At 37.1% G+C, this 23,576-nt stretch overlaps 1 protein-coding gene across 2 annotated transcripts in view; it reads right to left on the bottom strand.

The window, feature by feature from the left end:
- The window catches only part of LOC106879350 (cadherin-87A), a 125,124-nt gene that overhangs the window by 49,136 nt on the left and 52,412 nt on the right, over positions 1 to 23,576 (bottom strand). For both annotated transcript variants that reach the window (XM_089347585.1, XM_089347584.1), the window contains exons 16-26: positions 21,657 to 21,933; positions 19,937 to 20,082; positions 19,298 to 19,367; positions 16,966 to 17,038; positions 13,464 to 13,645; positions 12,342 to 12,468; positions 10,797 to 10,939; positions 9,273 to 9,402; positions 7,554 to 7,763; positions 4,520 to 4,677; positions 81 to 230 (exon numbers count right to left, since the gene is read on the bottom strand). In XM_089347585.1, the coding sequence (XP_089203711.1) occupies positions 81 to 230; positions 4,520 to 4,677; positions 7,554 to 7,763; positions 9,273 to 9,402; positions 10,797 to 10,939; positions 12,342 to 12,468; positions 13,464 to 13,645; positions 16,966 to 17,038; positions 19,298 to 19,367; positions 19,937 to 20,082; positions 21,657 to 21,933 (1,666 nt within the window). The remainder of the gene's footprint in view (positions 1 to 80; positions 231 to 4,519; positions 4,678 to 7,553; positions 7,764 to 9,272; positions 9,403 to 10,796; positions 10,940 to 12,341; positions 12,469 to 13,463; positions 13,646 to 16,965; positions 17,039 to 19,297; positions 19,368 to 19,936; positions 20,083 to 21,656; positions 21,934 to 23,576) is intronic.

Below are 23,576 nucleotides of genomic sequence, written 5' to 3'. Positions count from 1 at the left end.
TTGAAAATACATGAATGTCAGTTATTCCCCATCTACCCACTTCTACTCCAAAAAATTGTTAAAAGAATAGAAATTCTTACCGTGAAGGTATTTATTCCAAAACTTTTTGTGGCATCTTCAATCGTATAAAGTACATTTCCATATGTTCCTTTGTCTACGTCAGAGGCTGATACGAATCCAACTTTCTGACCTGGTAAGGAGTTTTCTTCGATAGAGAAACTGTAAATTGGCTGAAACAAAGGGAAATATGAAATTATCAGTGAATTATTAATTGGAAAATGGCGAGGAGCTTTAATAAAACTGAAACATGTCCATAGTCGACACTCTAAGTTAGAACTTGTGCCGACTTTTTCCCCTCATTGGATGCATAATTCTAATTTTATATGAACTGAGATCTCAGTGTTATTGCCCCTGTTTTCATTAAACAGATTTAATCACTGAGCCAATTTTTTCACCTCTTCATTACTGTCTCGATGAAGTAAATATTTGTTGTTCATTTCATTGAATGTGCAAACAATTATTTCTTCTTCAAGTAGTTGCAGACGTTTGAATTTTCTTCCTTGTACACTAGTCAAGTCTCTTGTGAATAAGGAAGTACCTTTTACTGTCAATAACATAGGACCCAAGAAACATGAAGTCCTTGACTTCTTTGAATTGAATTGCCATTGTTAGAACAAATTGATTGGTAGCTTTCATCTTCATCGATGCTCATGTACTCTGTATTCTTTGCATTGTTGTTACTTGGACTAGTCTAGATTGGCAGGCTATTTGCTTTTTTATAGTTGAAGAAAGAACCATCGACAAGTTTGGTATTGCTTAGCTCTGTGTAAGCAAGTAGCAATCTAAAGTGCTGAAACCAAGCATCTAGATGGTTATGTTCACAATGCAAATCATTGGAGTCAGTGGTTACATTCACAATACAAGTCACTGGAGAAACTCTCTTGTTGGTAAGTTCTTTCAGAGCTGTCCAGACAACAGCATTTTGTTCTCATTGTGGAAGTTGTTGAGTTCTTCAGTTTTGTCCTTAATGTTGCTTCTAGTGTTTCCTTGTACTCATCAACAAGTGCAACTTTAGCTGAACTGAGGTTCATTTCAGTATTCCTAATGGACCTAGGTTGATGTTTCTGAACTGCTTTCTTCAGATCCTCTCTGACCCTTGTTAACTACTCATTGAATGCAAATGTCAGCATCTTCATTCTCTTCTTTGGAAGTAAATTCATTGCTATATTAGTGTTGGCTGTAGTTAGCATGTTATATACTACCTATGAGCAAGAATTGTAGTCTATACTGCATTTGTTGTCCTTAAGCCTCTCAAAGAGTAATGAACTTGTTGTGTACTGCACTGATAGCATTTCCTACTACTTTTTCTTAGTTGATTTGTTTCAAAGGGCCTCTGGCTGATACTTTGTTTTTGCAGTAACATATCTGGCATTTGCAAGAAACAATTCTATGATTAGACTTAACACCCTTAAAAGAGTTGTATGCATGTGAATTTTTAATGCTATTAATCCTTTCTAACTAGGATGAGCAAGGCTGCTACAGGGATAATAATATGTCCAGGGTCTACCTGTACAGTTCAAAAACCTCATATTAGTAGCAAATTAGCAGCAACAAGATTGTTCTGTTCCATGAAGGCCTTCATGCCTTTACCGTTTCTATTGGTGCTTTTGCTAAAGTGAAGAGTGAACCTGTATGTCCTAGCTGAGCATTATAATTCCCACCAATTAAGAGAAAATTGTGCACTGAGATTGCACTGATTGTAGTAACTAGTTCCTGACAGGGTTGCTCAACATCTGGAGGTTCAGTGTTGGCTGTAGTAGCATTGACCAATAGCTGCTTGGTTTCCTAACAGGACAACACTCATTACACAGTACATTTCTCAATACTGATGCAGGCATTATGAATCTTTGGAGAAAGTAAGACATACTCCTCCAGTGGCACCAGTTGTCTTCTTTTTCCATGCCGATAATGTTATAAGAATGTATTCTTCAAATGCCTCTTCCATAGGTGGTTCATCATGCATGTAGGCAAATGATGTTAAAGCTATACATAGTTACAGTGAGGGTCATAGCCCAACTAATTAGGGAGAGAGTTAGGCTAGATAAGATGCAATTTGGTTTTGTGCCAGGGAGAAGCACCACTAATTCCTGGTAAGGCAGCTGCAGAAATACCTAGCCAAAAATAAATCTTTGTACATGGCTTTTGCTGACATGGAGAAAGCCTTCGACAAAGTTTCCTGCTCCCTTATTGGGTGGTCATCACAGAAACTAAGGATAGAGGAGTGGCTGGTGAGAGCTATACAAGCCATGTACAGAGATACTGTCAGTAAGGTGAGGGTTGGCAATGAGTATAGTGATGAACAAGTAGGAGTTCACCAAGGATCAGTCCTCAGCCTAGACTCCATTAAATGCCAGGTGGGATACCTAGAAATAGCTGATAGCATTTGTTATCTAGGTGACCATAACATCAGCGGAGGGGGATGCTCTAAGTGTGTAGCCATTAGAATAAGAATAGGTTAGGTAAAGTTCAGAGAGTGTCTATCTTTGTTGGCAACAAAAGGCCTCTCTCTCAGAATGAAAAGCAGATTTTATGATGCCTGTGTGTGGACAGCCATGCTACACAGCAGTGAAACATGGGATGTGACAGCAGAGGACATGCAAAGACTTGAAACAAATGAATCTCATATGCTCTGCTGGATGTGCAATGTCAGTGTGCATCTATGACTAAGTGTTAGCATCTTGAGAGAAAAATTGGGCATAAGAGGCATCAGATGAAATGTACAAGAGAGATGTCTGCGCTGGTATATGTGATGCATATGGGTGGAGACAGCTGCATAAAGAAGTGCCAGTCTCTAACTGAGGAGGGAATCTATGAAAGAGGTAAACCCAAGAAGACATGGGATGAGCTGGTGAGGCATGATCTTCAAATGTGGGGTCGCATGGAAGTGATGATCATAACCCTTGAAAATTTTCTGTGCTTGAGATGACTCATCAAGCCAAGTGAAATTGTAGTGGCTGGTGCTGGTGACATGTAACAGGTTCCGTGCTGGTGACAAGTAAAAGCACCCATACTGGTGACACATAAACACACCCATGCCAGTGACACATTAAAGGCATCCACTACACTCTTAGAGTGGTTGGCATTAGGAAAGGTATCCCACCATAGAAACCAAGCCAAATTCAAACTGGAACCTGGTGCAGCTCTCTGGCTTACCAGTTACAGTCAAGCCATCCATCCCATGTGAGCATGGAAAGCAGACATCATGATGACACTCATGATATTTGTCCTTCTTCCTGGTAGTTGTGGTCAGTGTCCTAGTCTTGAACATGTTGACAATAAAAGGGACTTTACATTAGATGAATGTGGCTGCACCAGTATTGTTGCATTTTGAATTCATCTTGTTTTGCTGATTGTATACTGAGGGCACAACTTTTTCAGTAATACTTTCTTCAAAGTTTGTATTTTAGTCATTGATATCCAAAATCCTGTCTACATGGTTGCAGTATCTTTTTCACTTGGACTTCCAGATTCATTCTACAGGGCAGCAATCATTATTTGACCATAGCTAGTTACTAGCTACTATCAAATTCATCAAGGTGTTTAAGTAATGTAGTTTATTCTACCTGTAGTTTACTCTTACCTGGAACATTAGCCCCTTGCAGGGACTAATGTTTCAATTCGTAACTGAAACAGACCTGAGAGTAATGTCACTTAAAAGGTAATTCCATTCTTCTCAATGTTAAGAGCTTTCCAGCTTTAAACTCTTACACTAGGTACATATTCTGAGTAATACTCAGTTATTTATTGATTAAACAATTTGTATGTAAAAGGATGAAAATATTTTACAAAGCATAAGCAAAAGAAATATTTTCAGTAGGGTTAGGGTTAAGGTTAGGATCAGTGGTGCAAAATAACATACAGTATTTAGATTTTAAATTTAGTTCCTGCTCTGGTCAACTTTACCTTTCACCCTTTTGTGATTCTCGTTGAATACCTGAGTTGAATGAATCCATTGTTATCACTTTCAAATTTGCAGCCTTATTTCAGGATTGCCTCAAAATTTATGATCCTGTGCCTTAAACTTTCTAAAATTTGTAACCATGTGTTGTGACCTCAGCAAAATTTATGATCTCCCAAAAATTTGACATAGTGACATGACCCCCTCAAAATTTGTAATCATGTTCCATGTCACCCTGTTAAAAGTTTGTAACCATGTGCCACGACTTCCCACCAAAAAATTTGTTGCCTTATTACTAAATTTATAACCTTCTGTAATCTCTAAAAGTTGTGATCTTATACTGTGACCTCCACAAAATTTGTCAGCTTGTGCCATGACCTCAAAATTTGTGGTTTTTTATTATGATCTCCACAGAATTTATGATGTGTCATGACTGGTCCAAATGCAGAAATGTATATAGAAACAGGAAAAATATTTAGAAAGCATATATGAAAGTACATATAAATTACAAATGATGTTTTGAAATAACAGAATTTCTACAAGAATAAATATGTTACTTACAGCCTTGAATAATGGATTATTATCATTTATGTTCTGAATAGTGACAAAAACAGTGGCTGTGGCAGTCATTTTGGGTTCAACATTATCCCAAGCATAGGCCAAGAATGAGAGCTCTTCAATAGCTTCAAAATCAATTCGCTTATTCACAGTTACCACACCTAACATGGATAAATATAGGGAAGAATACATAGAGATATACATTACAATTATAATTATCAATATTTACCCTTTCTTTTACAGCAACATTTCTATTGTTGTTTAATCCCAATTCAGTTCTGATCAAGCAAAATCTATGATAAACACAAGTAGTTAGTCACATAATTAATTAGATGAGATCCACTGATATATTGACCCAGTATACTATACCTCCATCTAAATGAGGACAATACTGCCCCCTCTATACTGTGGCTTGGATTTCTGGACATGCACTCTCTCTCTTTCTTCACTGTCCAGTCAACTTTGGCACACCTATAGATTCTGGTGTTCACAACAGTGGTATAGTATTTGTACAAATATAATCATCAGTAGCAACAGCATATGTGTGTATGCATACATGCATGTATGTATATGTGCCTGTGCACATATATGTGTTATGTGCCTGTGTGGTAAGAAGCTTACTTCCCGTCCACATGGTTCCAGGTTCAGTCCTACTGCATGGTACATTGGGCAAGTGTCTTCTACTATAGCTTCAGGCCAACCAAAGTCTCGTGAGTAGATATGGTAAACAGAAACTGAAAGAAGCCTGTCACATATATATTTTCATTCTTTTATTTGTTTCAGTCATTTGACTGCAGCCATGCTGGAGCACCACCTTGAAGGGTCTAACTGAACAAATTGACCCTAGAACTTACTTTTTAAGCCTAGTACTTATTCTATCAGTCTCTTGTGCCAAGCTGCTAAGTTACGGCTATGTAAACACACCAACACCAGTTGTCAAGCGGTGATGGGGTGGGACAAACATAGATACAAAGGCACACCCATAAATATATACATACATATCAATATATATATATATATATATATATATATATATATATATATATACATACATATATATATATATATATATATATATATATATATATATATACACACATACATATATATATATATATATATATATATATATACATATCAGGTCATCCCATAAGTTCTATCCGATTTTACCTTTTTTAAAATTGAATGAAATTCAATGGTATTTTAAAATGTCTAATGGAATTAAAAATTATTTTTATGCATTTGTGTACATTCAAACTAATTAAATATTATTTTACAGAATAATAGAATTAAAATTTCTTTGATTAAAACCCTTTCAAACAGGGAAGTATCCAAAGAGCATTTGAGACACATAATGCTTTATAAGTACAAGAAAGGAAACTCTGCAGCCAAAGTGACCCGAAACATACACTCAGTTTATAGGAAAGAATGCTTGAATGAAAGAACTTGCAGAAGATGGTTTGCAAAATTCAGATGTGGAGATTTCAGCCTTGAAGATGAAGATTGAACAGGACGTCCAGTTGAGTTTGATAATAAGCTCCTTGAGGCATTATTTGAAGAAAATCCTGCATTATCAGTTGAAGAATTGGCAGTAAAGCTTAGTTCAAACCATACAACTGTTCATCATCATCTTCAACAACTTGGAAAGGTTCCTAAACTTGGAAAATGGGTGCCTCATGAATTGTCTGAACGCAACCGCAAATCCCGAGTTGACATTTGCTCTTCTCTCCATTCTCGCAAACTCATTTCACCCTTTTTGGATAGACTTGTGACTGGTGATGAAAAATGGATCTTCTATCGAAATGTTAAATGTCGTAAACAGTGGCTTGGTAAAAGGGAAAAAGCTCAACCACAAAGGAACTTCACAGGAAAAAGGTTCTTCTCTCTATCTGGTGGGATTGCAAAGGAGTAATTCACTTTGAATTATTACCACCTAATGCAACAATCAATGCTCAAGTCTACTGTCAGTAATTAGAGCGTTTGAACCAAGCGTTGAAGAAAAAAAGACCTGTTTTAGTGAATCGAAAAGGAGTGGTGTTTCATCAGGACAATGCGCGACCCCACACTGCAAAGATCACATCACAGAAGATTGAAGAGCTTGGTTGGGAGAAATTCCTCATCCACCTTATTCTCCCGACCTTGCTCCTTCAGACTACCATTTGTTTTGTAGTTTACAGAATCATTTGGGGGATATAACTTTCACAATGCAGGAGGCGGTCAAAACTGACATTTCAGAGTTCTTCATTTTGAAACCAAAAGAGTTTTACATTGATGAGATTAAAAAGCTTGTAAATAGATGGAAGGAAGTCATAGATGATCAGGGGAAGTACATTGATGAATAAATTTCAATTAAATATAACATTTGATCAGTTGTTTTCTTTATTCAAAATTCAAACAGAACTTATGGGATAACCTGATATATAAATATACATACATGCATATATACATATATATATATATATATATATATATATATATATATATATATATATATATATATATATATATACACACACACACACACACGTACACACACACATACATACATACACACACACATATATATATATATTGTGTGTGTGTGTATATGTATATACACCCACACACATAGATATGTATGTGTATATTTATTCATATTCTTATAGCATATCTGCCTTTGTTTTGGCAAAGTTAATGCTTACTAAACCCATTCCACAGAGTCGTTGGTATTAGGAAAGGCATCCAGCCATAAAAACCATGACAACACAGCCAGTAAACCATGGTGCAGTCTTCTGCCTAGCCAGCTCCTGTCAACCCATTCAACCCATGCCAGCATGGAAAACAGATGTTAAATGATGAAAATGATGATGATGATGATATATATTAATTTTTTGCGGTGGCTTAACAAATATAAGCTTTACTGAAACAATGGCAGCTGGGTTGTAAGAGTATGCACACACACACACACACACACACACACACACACATACATAAATTAAAGTTAAGACAAAGTATATAATGAAAAAGAAGAGAAATAAGTGAAAAAATATTGGCAGACCTTTATTGGCAACAAAATATCCCTTGGTCTCTGCTAGTTCATAACCTTCAATTGAACCATCATCATCAATAGCATTCAGTGTTATTACTGAACTACCAACTGACTGTTCCTCATTCAGGGTGACATTGTAGAAAGGTGTAAATGGTGTCCATGGCTGAGTGAACCTTGGTGGTATTTTGTTCACATCTAATATATTGATAATGATGGTACCTGAAAATAACACATTTCAAATATATATATATATATATATATATATATACATATGGAGCACATAGAAGTGGGAAACCTAGGAAGACTTGGGATGAAGCACTGAAGACAACCTCAGGAAGTTGAAGTTTTCAGGTGGGATGACAGGATCAAGATACCTGGTGCCTTGCCATAATCAAGAAGCCCCATAACCACAAATCAGAAATGTTAAGATCAAATGTTTTGGTGGCATAAAGCACTCATGGCAGTGTCATGTAAAAGCACTTGTGCAGTGATACATAAAACGCCCATACGGTGTCACAAAGAAGCGCCCATGTGGTGTCATGTAAAAGTGCCCATGCAGTGTCACATAAAAACACCCATGTGGTGTCACATAAAAGGGCCCATGCGATACCATGTGAAAAAGCATCCATGCAGTGTCATGTAAAAACAGCCAGCACACTCTGGAAGTGGTTGGTGTTAGGAAGAGCATCCAGCCATAGAAACCATGCCAAATCACTCTTACACAAAGACAAATACACATCGATATATCCATATATACATATTTACAAGTTTCCATCTATTAAATCCACTCACAAAGCACATATGCCCAAGGTGTCACACAGTGAGACTAAACCCAGAACTATGTGGCTGGGAAGCAAACTTCTTACTACACAGTCATGCCTGCATCAGTAATCTGGAGAAGGTTTGTTTTATCAAACACATGCTGAAAAATCCACAAGTGTCTGCAGACAATTTTTACATTTACAAACAAGAAGAACAGGATGAGCAAGTCCTTTTATTACATCAATTTACAATTGTTTCATTACAATATAATCTCATGAATATTGCAACATTACACAATAACATATGCAACAACTTATTCATGAAGTCTCAAACTCAACTCATCGGAATTATGTATAAAATTCATTAACATGTGAATGAAACTATTTGACATATAAATAAATATATATATATATATATATATATGACAATTTCTATAGATAAAGTATCCATAAACTCATCAAAATACAGTTAGCCATCAATATTTGATTGATTGTTTTAAAGAGCAGTTAAAAATGCTTCTCATATTTATCTATTCAATCATAATGTATAAGACATGATATATTGATATATTCATCTATTCACATCCAAAACTATGTGATATTTCGATATCTTCTGTATGATATTGGTAATATGAACAAAAAGATGGAACATGGCAATCGTTAATGAAGTTTTAAGGATGATGAATAACTGATGTTTTTTTCTCAGTATGTGATTATTTTTCAGGGTGAGATATAAGTTATGTTATTCAGTTGATAGTTGGAAATTCCTCAAAAGATATCAATAGTAGTGTCTGTAAGAAATTATTAGTTCTAATATGGAGCCATTAATGTAAGGGAAAGAGTGTCCAATAATGAACCAATCAATTTTATGCGAGTCAATATTATCACTTTACTCACTCACAAACATCCATTTCATGAAACATAAGATGATCTCCATACTAGAACCTGCATGAGACTTTGCACTCACCTGTGCCTGTCTGATCCACAGCAGCTGTATCAACTGCTTGTACTGTGTGAGTAATCAAACTTACTCGGTCTCGGTTTAATGCCTTAGCAATGAAGATTTTACCAGTGTCCGGATCCAACCTAAACAAATTCTGAAAGCAAAGAATGAGAAAAAAAAAGAGACAATATTTTTTTTATGTTCATAAATATATTGTATTTTGTTGTTGGGTCTTCCTTACATAGTAAGGGACAAGCCTATTGCTCTCAAATTCTTACATTTACAAAAAGAGAACCTAATTGAGTTCCATGTTGTTGTCATGCTGGCTTTTTGTTGGTGTGTGTTGTGTTGTTGATGACCATCGTCATGTGGTCTAGCTGGCTGTAATTCAGGAAGTTTTAACTTTTAACCTGTTTATTGCTGGACATGATTTACTGTGTTTGCCATTTATAGAAAAAAGATGTAGATATAATATAACCACTGGCTAGGTGGAGAGAACCATGCTGTGACTCATGAAGGTTAGCTATAGTACAGCATGTGTGACCTTTCAAGGTGGTTTGCTCTTAGCAGTCTGCCTTCTGTGAGTGTCCAAGATGTCCTGTCTGGACAGTCTGCCTTTACTCAAATGCCCAAGGCTGTGTGGCTGAATTAGATGCTACATGGTTTTTATAGGGTGAAAAGGGGATGAACTTTAGATAAACTGAGGAGCACAAATCATACCACAGCTTCATGTCGATTGGTTGATTGGTTGATCAATCTCATGAACCTATGGTGGCTTTCTCATGATTCCCTAACTGAATATCTTGCAGTTAGGGTTCAAATCCTTACACCAGCTCAATAATAATTTCCAGTATGTCAGATGTAGATAATGGTTTCTTGGGAGAGAGTTGGGTCATAGTGCTATAAACAGGAGTGGTAACTAAAGTAGATATGTCACAGTGGTATTGATATCTGGTGGTAGTGTAAAAGAATCTAGAGGAGAGTTGGTGATAGTGGTATGTGCATGTGAATGTAGCTAAAGTAGAAATAGGTGGTAGCAATATGGACGTGTGATGGTAGCTACTGTAGAGGCAGCTGATTCTCATATAAACATCCAAATATAGCCATTGTAGAGTAGGTGGCAATGATGTAAGATGGTACAGATATGTGATGGTATTGAATGGAAGTTACGGCAGACTTAGGAGAAGATGCTTTGGACATGTAATTGTAGCTAGAAGAGTTGTATATGACAGTGGTGGTGGTGGTGGTGGTGGTACAGATGTGGAATGCTGGTACAGATGTGTGATGGCAATATTAGTAGATCTTTATAACAGTAGAGGAAGGTGATGTTGGTATAGACATTTCATGATAGTTGTTAGTAGCTATAGTAGAGGTAAGCAATGGTGATGTGAATATGTAATGATTAATAGAAGGTAGTTACAATAGAGGGAGGTAGAGGATAGTAATATGGACATGTGAGACAATGGATGGATGGATGGTTGCAACAGTATTGATAGAGTTTTGAAGAGGAAAATGAGAAGGTGTAGAAGGTGGTGAAGAGGCACTTACTGTGTAATTATAGTCTGCCTTAGTTACAGTCAAACCATTAGGGTTAATGGCATTTGATGGTTCTGTGAATGAAAACTGTACTTTTGCAGTCTGATCAGGATCAGGGGCATTCAACTGTATAATTTCTGTGTTGACAGCGACATCTGTAAGGTGCAAGAGATATATGTATAAAAATCATTTCTATAATAGGCACAAGGCCTGTAATTTGGGGGGAGTGGATTAGTTGATTATATTGACCCCAGTGTTTCACTGGTACTCAATTTATTGACCTTGAAAAGATGAAAGGCAAAGTCGACCTCGGTGGAATTTGAACTCAAAATGTAGTGGCTGGTGAAATACCTCTAAGCATTTTGTCCAGCATGCTAACAATTCTGCCAACTCGCCACCTTAGATATATATATATATATATATATATATATAATAATAATACTATTATATTGCATCACACTTGGGTTACTATCATTCTCTTACTAACGCTATATATGAAGATAATATACTGTATCATATATATATATATATATATCATCATCATCATCATCATCATCCTCGTCGTTTAACATCCGCTTTCCATGCTAGCATGGGTTGGACGATTTGACTGAGGACTGGTGAAACCAGATGGCTACCCCAGGCTCCAATCTGATTTGGCAGAGTTTCTACAGTTGGATGCCCTTCCTAACGCCAACCACTCAGAGAGTGTAGTGGGTGCTTTTATGTGCCACTGGCACGAAGGCCAGTCAGGTGGTACTGGCAACGGCCACGCTCGAAACAAACAATAATGTTGCTGCTACCTCTCATTGTACACACAACCATGTTCTGCCATCTGTTGGCACACTACAGTACTAGTCCAGGAACTTTTTGATGCCATCTCATGTGTGTGTGTGTTTGTATGTTTGTGTGTGTGTGTGTGTGTGTGTGTGTGTGTGTGTGTTTGTGTGTGTGTCTGTGTGTGTGTGTCTGTGTGTGTGTGTCTGTGTGTGTGTCTGTGTGTGTGTCTGTGTGTGCGTCTGTGTGTGTGTCTGTGTGTGTGTCTGTGTGTGTGTCTGTGTGTGCGTCTGTGTGTGTGTCTATGTGTGCGTCTGTGTGTGTGTCTGTGTGTGTGTCTGTGTGTGTGTCTGTGTGTGTGTCTGTGTGTGTGTCTGTGTGTGTGTCTGTGTGTATATACACACACACATATATCTTTTATCTTTTACTTGTTTTAATCATTAGACTGAGGCTATGCTGGCACACCACTTTGAAGGGCTCAGGTCAAACAAATCACCCCCAGTACTTACGCTTTGAAGTCTGTTACTTATTCTAACAGTCTTTTTTACTGCACTGCTAAGTTATGGCGATATAAACAAACCAAAATTGCTGGCCAAAATTTGAATCCATGAAGACATGTAAACATTTTCTAGTTAAGCATGAACCAAATTAGAATCAATGATTTGGGACGGTCTTAAAGATTATGGATAATACCCCTACTCATATTAAATAACTAATACAAAAAAATAGACGGATCAAAACTGTCTGAAATAATTAAAATGTATCCAGAATGATTAGACTTACTTTCTTTGACATTTACTTGGGTTGTAAATGGAATGAAATAAGGAGGTACATCATTGACATCATCAATACAAATTGTAACCTGTGTAGTATCATTCAATGGAGGTAAACCATTGTCTTTTGCCATAATCTAAAACACGAAACAAGCGACGAATTAAGTTTAACTGAAATTTCAAACAACAAACATTTATAAGACTCATTTGTGAAAGCATTCATCATATATATATATATATATATATATCGTTTAACGTCCGCTTTCCATGCTAGCATGGGTACACACACAAGGAAAGCAAATAGGTTGCTAAAATATTCATGCTTGCTCAAGGGTATTAGCTATGAAAAGTTAAATTACTTCAAATTATTTATTATTCTATGAAGAATTGTTGGAAGCTAACATCTTATTCTGTAGCTTGCAGAAAGCTTACATCTTACTTGAATTGCTGGAAGCTTACCTATTATCCTATAGCTCCCACAATATGTTGTCTAAAATCTTATTAATTCCTATGGTTATTTTCTAGTAATTTACTTGTTTAAATCATCGTCATCATCATCATCATCATCATTGTTTAATGCCTGCCTTCCATCCTGGCATGAGTTGGATGGCTTGACAAGAGCCAGCCAGGTAGAAGAATACAGCAGGCTACTGTGTCTGTTTTGGTATGGTTTTTACAGCTGGATACCCTTCCTAACACCAACCACCCCACAGAGAGGAGTGAATGCTTTTTACATGGCGCCAGAACAGGCAAGGTCAGTTTTGGCACAGTTATTACAGCTGGCAACCACTTCACAGTGCGGAATGGATGTTTTTTACATGGCACAAGGAAATATTAAGTAGAAATACTGAAGACAGCTCCATATAAAGGGTAGGAATTGAATTAATAAAAATAAAAATATCCTCTTTCTCATGACATATCTTTGAAACCCTAACAACAACTAGTCTTCACAATGATTATGTCTCCAGGCTACCACTAGAAATTGCAACTGGGAGGAAAATATATTTTACACCATATGAGTCAAATTTCTAATGATTTTCAGAGCAGATTAAGTTATGATGTCTTAAGACAGCAATATAAGAAATATCATAGCCACATAGTAAATTTGGAAGAGTATAAAAACAAGACTTACAGTTAAGTAATACACTTGCTTAGTTTCATAATCAAATATTGCTCGGAAGGTGGTCTTTATAACCCCATTTGGTTCAATAGCAAAAAAGCCATCTGCCCCAGAGACAATTGTGTAGGTGATTTCAGAGTTTGGTGTTCTAGGTTGATCTGAATCTGTGGCATTAACTTGTAAGACTGATGTACCTGTGAAAGGAATATTACATTATATCAAATATTTAGAACATATCTTTTATCTTTTAATTGTTTCAGTCATTAGACTGCAACCATACTGGGGTCATTGCTGAGAAGAATTTTTAGTCAAATGAATCTACCCTAATATTTTTTTGTTTTTCAAGCCTGGTACTTATTTTACAGGTTTCTTTTGCTGAACTGCTAAGTTACAGAGAACATAAACACACCAACACTAGTTGTCAAATGGTGGAGAGAGGACAAACACAAACACAAAGACACACACAGATATATATATATATATATATATATATATATATATATATATATATATATATATATATCAATGAAAAATATTTCAATACAAATGTATTAATTTCCAGCAAAATAAAGCCCTATAAGGGTATATATATATATATATATAAATTCAGAAGAGTGGTACAACAAGGCACCAATATTTACTGGAAAATAGCAATCGATACAATTACGACGCTATTGTATAGCTTCACTGCGTATATACTGGCAAAAAATGCGTGTGTGCAACAAACATGAAAAATTTGTCTTACCTCTAGGAAGAACATTCGAAAATGGACAACCCAGAATAGGATAATGCAGGACCGGTTTCAGACTCTTCAAATACGTTTCACAGCGTAAATTTGATCAGTCTTCATCAGCTGCATTTACCTAGACAATATTTCAAATGTTGCCACATCAATGCCAAGTATACTCGCCCGAACGCCTAGCCATTAACAAAACTGAGAACAGTGAAGAAGTTATCAATGAAAAATATTTCAATACAAATGTATTAAAATCTGGGTTGTCCATTTATCGAATGTTCTTCCTAGAGGTAAGACAAATTTTTCATGTTTGTTGCACACACATTTTTTGCCAGTATATACGCAGTGAAGCTATACAATAGCATCGTAATTGTATCAATTGCTATTTTCCAGTAAATATTGGTGCCTTGTACCACTCTTCTGAATTTATATATATATATCATCATCATCATCATCATCATCATTATCATTATCATCATCATTTAACGTCCATTTTCCCTGCTGGCATGGGCTGGATGGTTTGACGGGAGCTGACCAGCTGAAGAGCTGTTCAGGTTCCGTCTGTTTTGACATAGTTTCTGTGGCTGGATGCCCTTCCTAATGCCAACCACTTTACAGAATGAACTGGGTGCTTTTAAACAGCACCGGCATGGGTGCTTTTTATGTTACCTATGATTTTCGAGTGAGATCGTTGCCAGTGCCCCTGGACTGGCTTGGGTGGGTGGCACATAAAAGACACCATTTCGAGTGTGGCCGTTGCCAGTATCGCCTGACTGGCCTTCGTGCAGGTGACACGTAAAAGCACCTACTACACTCTCTGAGTGGTTGGCGTTAGGAAGGGCATCCAGCTGTAGAAACTCTGCCAAATTTAGATTGGAACCTGGTGTTGCCATCCGGTTTCACCAGTCCTCAGTCAAATCGTCCAACCCATGCTAGCATGGAAAGCGGACGTCAAACGATGATGATGATGACCCTGCAAGATTAGGGATGCTCAGCTGGAGAGGGTTGTAGGATATGAGCCTGTATGCAAGTGCAACCACACTTTTACTTAGCTTGACATGTCTTTTCAAGCACAGCAAACTGTCATGAGTCTTAGTCCCTTGTCATTCCCTCTGTGAGTCCCAACGTCTGTAGGTCCTTCCTCACTACTTAGTCCTACATCTTCCTCGGTCTACTCCTTCCACATGTTCCCTCTACAGTTAGAGATTGGCACCTATTGATATATATATACATAATACAGCTTCTTTCAGTTTCCATCTACCAAATCCACTCACAAGGCTTTGGTCAACCCAAGGCTTTGGTCAACCCAAGGCTTTGATCAGCCCAATGCTATAGTAGAAAACACTTGCCCAAAGGTTCCACACAGTGGGACTGAACCCGGAACCATGTGGCTGGGAAGCAAGCTTCTTACCACACATCCACATCTGCACCGGATGCAATTTTTTTTCTTGTGCCATACTCAAAGAGAGTGACATCACACATAGTGTAGCACAATTCATTCTGAGTAAAGGGAGATAAATCACCCCCTGCCCTCCACCCCAGGACTTGGCTATTAGTTTATGTCTAATAAATTTGGACTATAATTTTTGGGGACTATCATTCACATCTTTTGAAATGGAAATTTGTTTTTTTTATATTTACATCTACACTATATTTATAGCAAGAACATTCAACTGTAGAAAACATGCCTCAAATGGAGACCCATACTAGAATGGAGAAGCAGGTGTAAAATGATAATGATGCTGCTGATGATGATAAGGAAGATGATCATGATATAAGGCACATTCCTAGCTGTATGGCTAATGACCACACCAACACCAGCAGCGCCAGCAAGGCTACCAGCCTCAGGCCCAGTATTACCAACAACAGCATCCACACCACCATCGGTGACAGCAGTGGCAATGCTACAGCCACTGATGACCACTTTGGAATGTCATCCTTGCTGTATGTAAAAGGAGAAAAGAATATATATATATATATATAAATAATACAGAATGGGACAAGGACGCAAAACATGCAGACAGTTAGGTGATACAAGAAAGGGACAAAACATACAGGTAGACGATATAAAGAAAACACAGACAGGTCATTCGGAGTTTTCTTTCTTCAGTCGAGATCCAGATTATCCTTGCAATTTTGGCTGGTTATTCTCGATATATATATATATATATATATATATATACACACACACACACACACATATAATACAGAGAGAGAGGAGAAAGAGTGAGAGAGAGAGAAGGGGGGAGAAAGAAAGATGTGAAATGGTCAAGTTGACTGATACACTTTTGATCATAGGTCTTTTCAATCAAGACTGATTTGGGATTGTAATATGTATGTATGTATGTATGCATGTAGTACTTATGTATATATATACATGTATGTAAGTATGCATGTGTGTATGTATACTGCATGTGTGTGTGTGTGTGTGTGAGTGAGACAAAATATGCACTTGCATATTTATTTGTGAGGCTGACCTTACCAGTCAGTTTCATACATAATATTAGGTAACAGCATGACTCATGGTTATGTAAAACTTTGTTGCTCATCAGAGCCAGCAGGTGGTGTTTCACCTCCAGTAACAGAGAGCAATTGCACTTTTATGAAACCATGCTGTTATCTAACATCCTGTTTAATACCCAATGTGAAACTAATTGGCAAGATCAGCTGTAATGGATAATATTAAACACCTAAATTAATACACATACACACATACGCACATGGGTGGGTGGGTGTGCTATTATATGAACAGAGAATGAAAAAAATTATCAAGTTTACCTCCGGAGAATTGTTCTGAAATACACTTTCTGTAGGAACCTTGAGAAAATATTGGTCTGTGGTTGTTTTTATCCTGCAATTCAGTGGAAATGGTAGAAATAAGTAAACAAAAATGTAAATGAAACATTAGACTTCATCATATAAATTATTCCTACCATTAACGGGATAATTTCAATTAATTAAAATTTCTGGTCTTACTACATCATGTATGATAATTCCCACTTTACTATAGTTTTACTTATCAAAGAAAATATACTTGACAATTCTAAGCATGTTTCAATATGACTATGGCCTCATTAACAAAGCATAGAATTTAGTGTTCTTGTCAAAGTAGTAATGAAAATATCACAAATTAAATGTACAATATTGCAAATAATAGTCGTCATTGATTAATAATGTCTTATCGTTTAAGTTTTCTAATTAGCAGATTTTTGTTCCCTGTATTAAATGTTAACACTAAATTATTAATAGAATACAAACATATATATAAGGCGGCGAGCTGGCAGAAATGTTAGCACACCGGGTGAAGTGCTTAGTGGTATCTCGTCTGCCGTTATGTTCTGAGTTCAAATTCCGCCGAGGTCAACCTTGCCTTTCATTCTTTCGGGGTCGATAAATTAAGTACCAGTTACGCACTGGGGTCGATGTAATCGACTTAATCCCTTTGTCTGTCCTTGTTTATCCCCTCTATGTTTAGCCCCTTGTGGGCAATATAGAAATAACAAACATATATATATATACACACGCATCACCAGTCCTCAGTCAAATCGAACAACCCATGCTAGCATGGAAAGCGGACGTTAAACAACGATGATGATGTGTGTATGTACCTCCTCTACAGCAAGACACCTGTTTCTGTCTCCCAGTTTCACTATAACCTTTCATCATCTGACACAAGATCATTTCCTCCAATGCGCCTTCCCCTCCCAAAAGATTTTTGTCTTGCAAGTTAATTGGTGATCCAGTCAGTGCAGGTGCCACTTAAATAGCATCCAGTCCACACTGTAAAGTGGTTGGCATTTGGAAGGGCATCCATCTGTAAAAACCTTGCCAAAACTGACCTCACCTGCACTTGTGCCATGTAAAAAACACTAAGTTCACTCTGCTGAGTGGTTGATGTCAAGAAGAGCATCCAGCAGTAAAAATCCTGCCAAAACAATCCCAGAAGTCTGGTGCAGGCTTCTACCTGGCCAGCTCCTGACAAACTGTCCGACCCATGCCAGCATGGAAGGCGGACGTTAAACAATGATAATGATGATGACATACCTATATATGATAGATACGTAAACACACACACACACACACACACACACACACACACACACACACACACTCACACACACTCACACACATACTGTTACATAGATAGACAGATTGCTAGATAGTGAGAAAAAGGTTAGAAAAGTTAACCTCAGTTATCAACAAAGGGTTTCTCCCTAAATGTGAAGGGCAGATTGTATGATATATGTGTACGAAGTGCAATGGTGCATGGTAATGAAACATGTGCCTTGAATGAAATGAATTAGTAGAAACTAGAAAGAAAGAAATCATGCATGCTTCACTGGATGTGTAATGTCAGAGATGAGAGAGAAACTGAATATAAGAGGAATCAGATATAGAGTGCATGAAAGTAGAGTATTATAGTATGAATACCTGGTGTGTATGAATGGTGACAGCTGTATAAAGAAGTGTGATGTACTCAGATGAATGGCATCTGAGGAAGAAGGAGACCAAGGAGGATTTAGGATGAAATGGTGAAAACTGATCTCAAGATGCTGCATTGCATGAGGGAGATGAGAAGAGACTTTGTTGACCAGTAACCACAGAAGGCACAACCAACAGTGCAGGCATGGCAGATTGAAAGTCATGTAAATAGTGGTTGTAAAATGGACTGAGATGTACCACTAGGTTTGCCAAAGTAACCTTCTCCAAACTCTGTGATAACCTCATCTCCCAATCACACTTTCCTGTCACTCTTACCATTAATTACTACAAGACTTACCTACTTTCTGTTACTTCTTCTATCATTTTCATCATTACTTAACCTGGCCTGACTCAAAGTCTATGTATAGGAGATTACATTGGACCAGTTGTGCCCTCTACACTCCACTTTACAGTCCTATAGTTCAGATATGATAATAATAACAGTGATGTGATGGTGATGGTGATGGTGATGGTAAAAATAATAATGGTGATTATTATGATAATAATGATGATGTTAATAACATTGATGATAATAGTGATGATAATAAGGTGACGGTGATAGTAATGATGATGATACTGATGAAGATAATGTGTTTGGTAAAACAGTTGTTCAATGACATATACTTACAATGATTTCAATCTTTACAGTTGCCAAGGCAGTTTTAGCACCATCACTAACAGTCACTTCAATATCATTGCTAGAAAAAAAAATTAAAATAATAATTCTTACAAAACCACTACAAATGGACTGGCTAAATATCTTGAAACAACTAATGACTGGATGCTGAAACTCATTGAATATCACAAGAATTGTAAGAAACTTCATTCTATCTTGAAAGTGGGCAAAATATTTGCTACTAATTTCATGAATGATACCCAGGTTGAACAGTCATTTTACTTCTAATAATTGGCCTTCCCCATCCTCAAGCATTCCTTTAATTTCATGCCAAATGATGAAGTTCAGTGGTTGTGATGTTACAACACTGGATTTTTAACTAGAACATCATGGATTCAAACTTATTGTGAATCTGGCCAAGATATTCTCCTTTGTTTGTCACAGTCTGCTAAACTGTCAATTGATACCTAGGTACCACTCTAACTTCTCAGCTGAATGGTTAGGAATAGAAAAAAATTCTACTTGTATCAACATTTCCTTCAATGATATATAAATGTATCAACTTGCAAACATCTCCTACCTACAGTAATAACGATGTGAAAAAAAAATGAATGCAAAGCTATCAAGTAGTAATAATTACAAGCAACTTACTAAGCATCATTTCTTGCATCAGTGAGACTGACTGGCCGAGTTGCTGTCAGTTTACCAGTGTCTTTATTAATTACAAACAATCCACTTACATCCTGTTTTGTTATAGAGAACTGTAGGCGACCCACTGTATCTGGATCAGTTACTTGCTGGAAAATACAATAGAAAGAAGAGTACTTGATTAATGTTTAACTTTGGTCAAATGCATGTAGTAAAGACGCATTTGGTGAAATGCATCATTACTACATCAGTAAACAAGTATAGAAACACATGTTCACACACACACACACACACACACACACACACACACACACACACACACACACACACACACACACACATAAGACGGACATTAAACAGTGATGTTAAACAAGATATATGTAGTGTACTGTTTCATGGTGGTAGATCAACACAAAAAAGCAAAGCTACTAAGTTGGCTAGTCATGCTAAGTTGGTTAGTCATGCTAAGTTGGCTAGTCATGTATGGAATTTGAAATCAAATGCAACACCATATATATGATAAAGTGGAAGGTAGTTGAAAAATCCACACCATATGTTAACAGATCAAAAAATGTAAGCTATGCATAGCTGAAAGAACTCAGATACTTTTCAGATCTAAGAACTCTTATTTCCCTTTTGTTTTGTTTTTTTCTGATTACTTTCTCATTTTCTGGTTTTTCAACCCTCCACTTTTTATATATGCTTCCTTCTTGCCTTTTCTTGCTTTTTCTCTCACTCTATTTTTAATCCATTATGCCATGCATATACTTATAAATTATTTACATTATTATGTGATCGAATGCCACGCATCCATTTCCAAGTAAGTTTTATCTTATGTATGTATGTATGTATGTATGTATGTATGTATGTATGTATGTATGACTCCGGCAGAAACCAAGGCTATGCTTTAAGGACTGTGTCAAGTCCTCATTAAAGGCCTGTGACATGCAGGACACTGACTGGGAGAACAATGCCTGTCATCACCACAGATGGAGGAAGCAGGTTAAGGAGGGGATCGACACTTTTGAGAGAGCACGTATCCAGCATGAAGAACTTAAGCGAGCTGCGCGAAAGCGCACGGCTCATATAGTGAATGGGGGAAAGCTTAATCTGCAATGTTTGCAGTCGTGTATGCTTGTCAAGAGAAGGGCTCATTAGCCACCAACGGAGCCGCAAATGCAAAATATAAGTTAGTCCTAGAATGCACAATGTTCCTGAAGGTCGGCAATGGTCTTCCTCGGTCACGAGTGGACGGCCATCATGTATGTATGTATGTGTGTATGAAGTGTGTGTTTGTATAGATGATGGTTCATTTGCACTTAGTGATTCTGCAAATAAAGAGGCTTGGAAGTGCCACTATGAAAGGCTGCTAAATGTGAAGAATGCATGGGAGAAGGAGAGTCCACCGAATGTGGACCCAACAGAGGGGCCAGCTATCTGAATCAACCGTAGTTTGGTAAATAAAGCAACTGAGGATATGTATATATGTATATATATTTTGTGTCAAACCCAAGCAGTTTTATTTGTTTATTTGCATACTTGTCTCTATATATATGCACATACAAGCATGTATATAAACACAAGCATACCTTCAGTAACGTGCAATTTCTTGTCTCTTTACACAGCTGTCTGTACAAAGTACAAACCTTCAAATGGTTTAAATGTGATTATTTGATGTACATGACTTTCTCAGTAAATTTGGAAAGAAAAGGTGAAAACTTACATTAAGAAGAACATCATTGAGCAGATTGGTATTTCCTTCTAATATTTTTCCATAATACACAGACTCAGAGAATATAGGGGCATTATCATTAGCATCCTGCAAATTGATGATCAACTCCACCTGCTTCTTCTGGAGATTGCTTGGGTCATTTTTGTTATCCACAATTAACACAGTGAGGTTATATTGTTGCTTCACTTCATAATCCAAACATGGGCTTTTTCCAGGTGTTGGACAATTGCTCACTGCTACAACACCTGTTATTTGGTCCAGCGAAAAGCTGAATGCACATAGATTTGTATGCATGCATGTATGTGTATGCGTAAGTATTTGTGTGTAAGTGTGTAGAAATGTATAGATACATACATATATAAATATATGTATTTATATATATGTATGTATGTGTATATATGTGTGTATGTATGCATGTATGTATGTATGTGTGTATTTAATGTATGGATGTATAAGTATTTCAGTCCATGATGTATTTGTGACAGTGAATATGCATATATGTGTGTACATATGAGTGAGAGTGTGTATGTGTGCATGGGTTGCATTGTAAAAAAAGGAAAAAAACAAACATTATATATCTACATATATACGTATACATATACATACATATAATATAATATATATATATATATATATATATATATATATATATATATATGAGGGAGTGCAGAAAAGTACCTGGCTTTGGGTAAAAAAGATACAGGAGGATCAGTTAATTAGGATTTTATTCAACATATTCCCTCTCAGATTCACACACTTATTGCAGTAGTCTTTCAGTTTTTCTAAGCCCTGTTAAAAGAACTCAGAAGGCAGGGCCTCCTACAAGGCCTCTGTAGCAGCAATCACTGCCAAATTGGAGTGAGATATTTCACGATACCCAAGGCTTTCATGGTACCCTTAAAGCGAGGGACTTTTCAGCACCCTACATATAAACATATAAATGCATGCACACACACATACACACATATATAGAGAGAGAAACAGAATGCAAGAGAGAGATAAACAACAATAATAATATTTTGTATATGTTATCGGTTATACAATGTTATCTATAAACTATTCTTTCTTTTATTCTTTTACTTGCTTCAGTCATTTGACTGTGGTCATGCTGGAGCAACACCTTAAAGGGTTTTAGTCGAAGAAATCAAGCCCAGAACTTATTCTTTATAAACCTAGTACTTATTCTATCAGTCTCTTTTGCTGAATCGCAAAGTTATAGTGACATAAACACACCAGCAACAGTGGGGGGGGGGGGGGGCAACAGTGGAGGGGCAAACACAAACACAAATATCTTTAACCTATCTTTAAGCATTTCTCCCTCTCCCATACACTCTTGTGACCTCTACCCACCTACACTTCCTGCTCTTATGTTCCCACTCATTTCTACTCACTTCATATCTTGAAGGTACACCCTGATACCTCATCATCACTGTTTATCTCTTGCTAGTTCCACACTGGCCACTCACACCCTCTCTTCAATAATGTCAGTTGTCATGTAGCTCCTCCACAGCAAGCAATCTGTTCTGTTCTGGCCTCTTCTCTCACACTCTAATCCCTCAACCCAAAACATCGAGCCACCTCCCTCTCTACTATAGCCCCACTGAATCAAAGGGAATCTTAGTCTTGCAGGTTGCATGGTGACCTCACTAGTGCTGGTGCCATGTAAAAAAGCACCCAATACATGCAATAAAGTGGTTGGTATTAGGAAAGGCATCCAGCTATAGAAATCATGCCCAGGCAGACACTGGAGCATTATGTAGTCTTGTTTTTGGACCCGTCACATCTTGTGAAACTGCCCAACTAATACCAGCATGAAACCTGAACATTAGATGATGATTATGATGAGGATATGTATTAGATATGTATGTATGTGTGTGTGTTTATATATATGCAACTACACACTGTTTTCTT

The sequence above is a fragment of the Octopus bimaculoides genome, chromosome 2 (assembly GCF_046866305.1).
Source record: "Octopus bimaculoides isolate indiv1 chromosome 2, ASM4686630v1, whole genome shotgun sequence".
NCBI classification, from domain to species: domain Eukaryota; kingdom Metazoa; phylum Mollusca; class Cephalopoda; order Octopoda; family Octopodidae; genus Octopus; species Octopus bimaculoides.
Note: the sequence above shows the minus strand (reverse complement) of the source record. Positions and strands in the feature narration are given on the sequence as shown.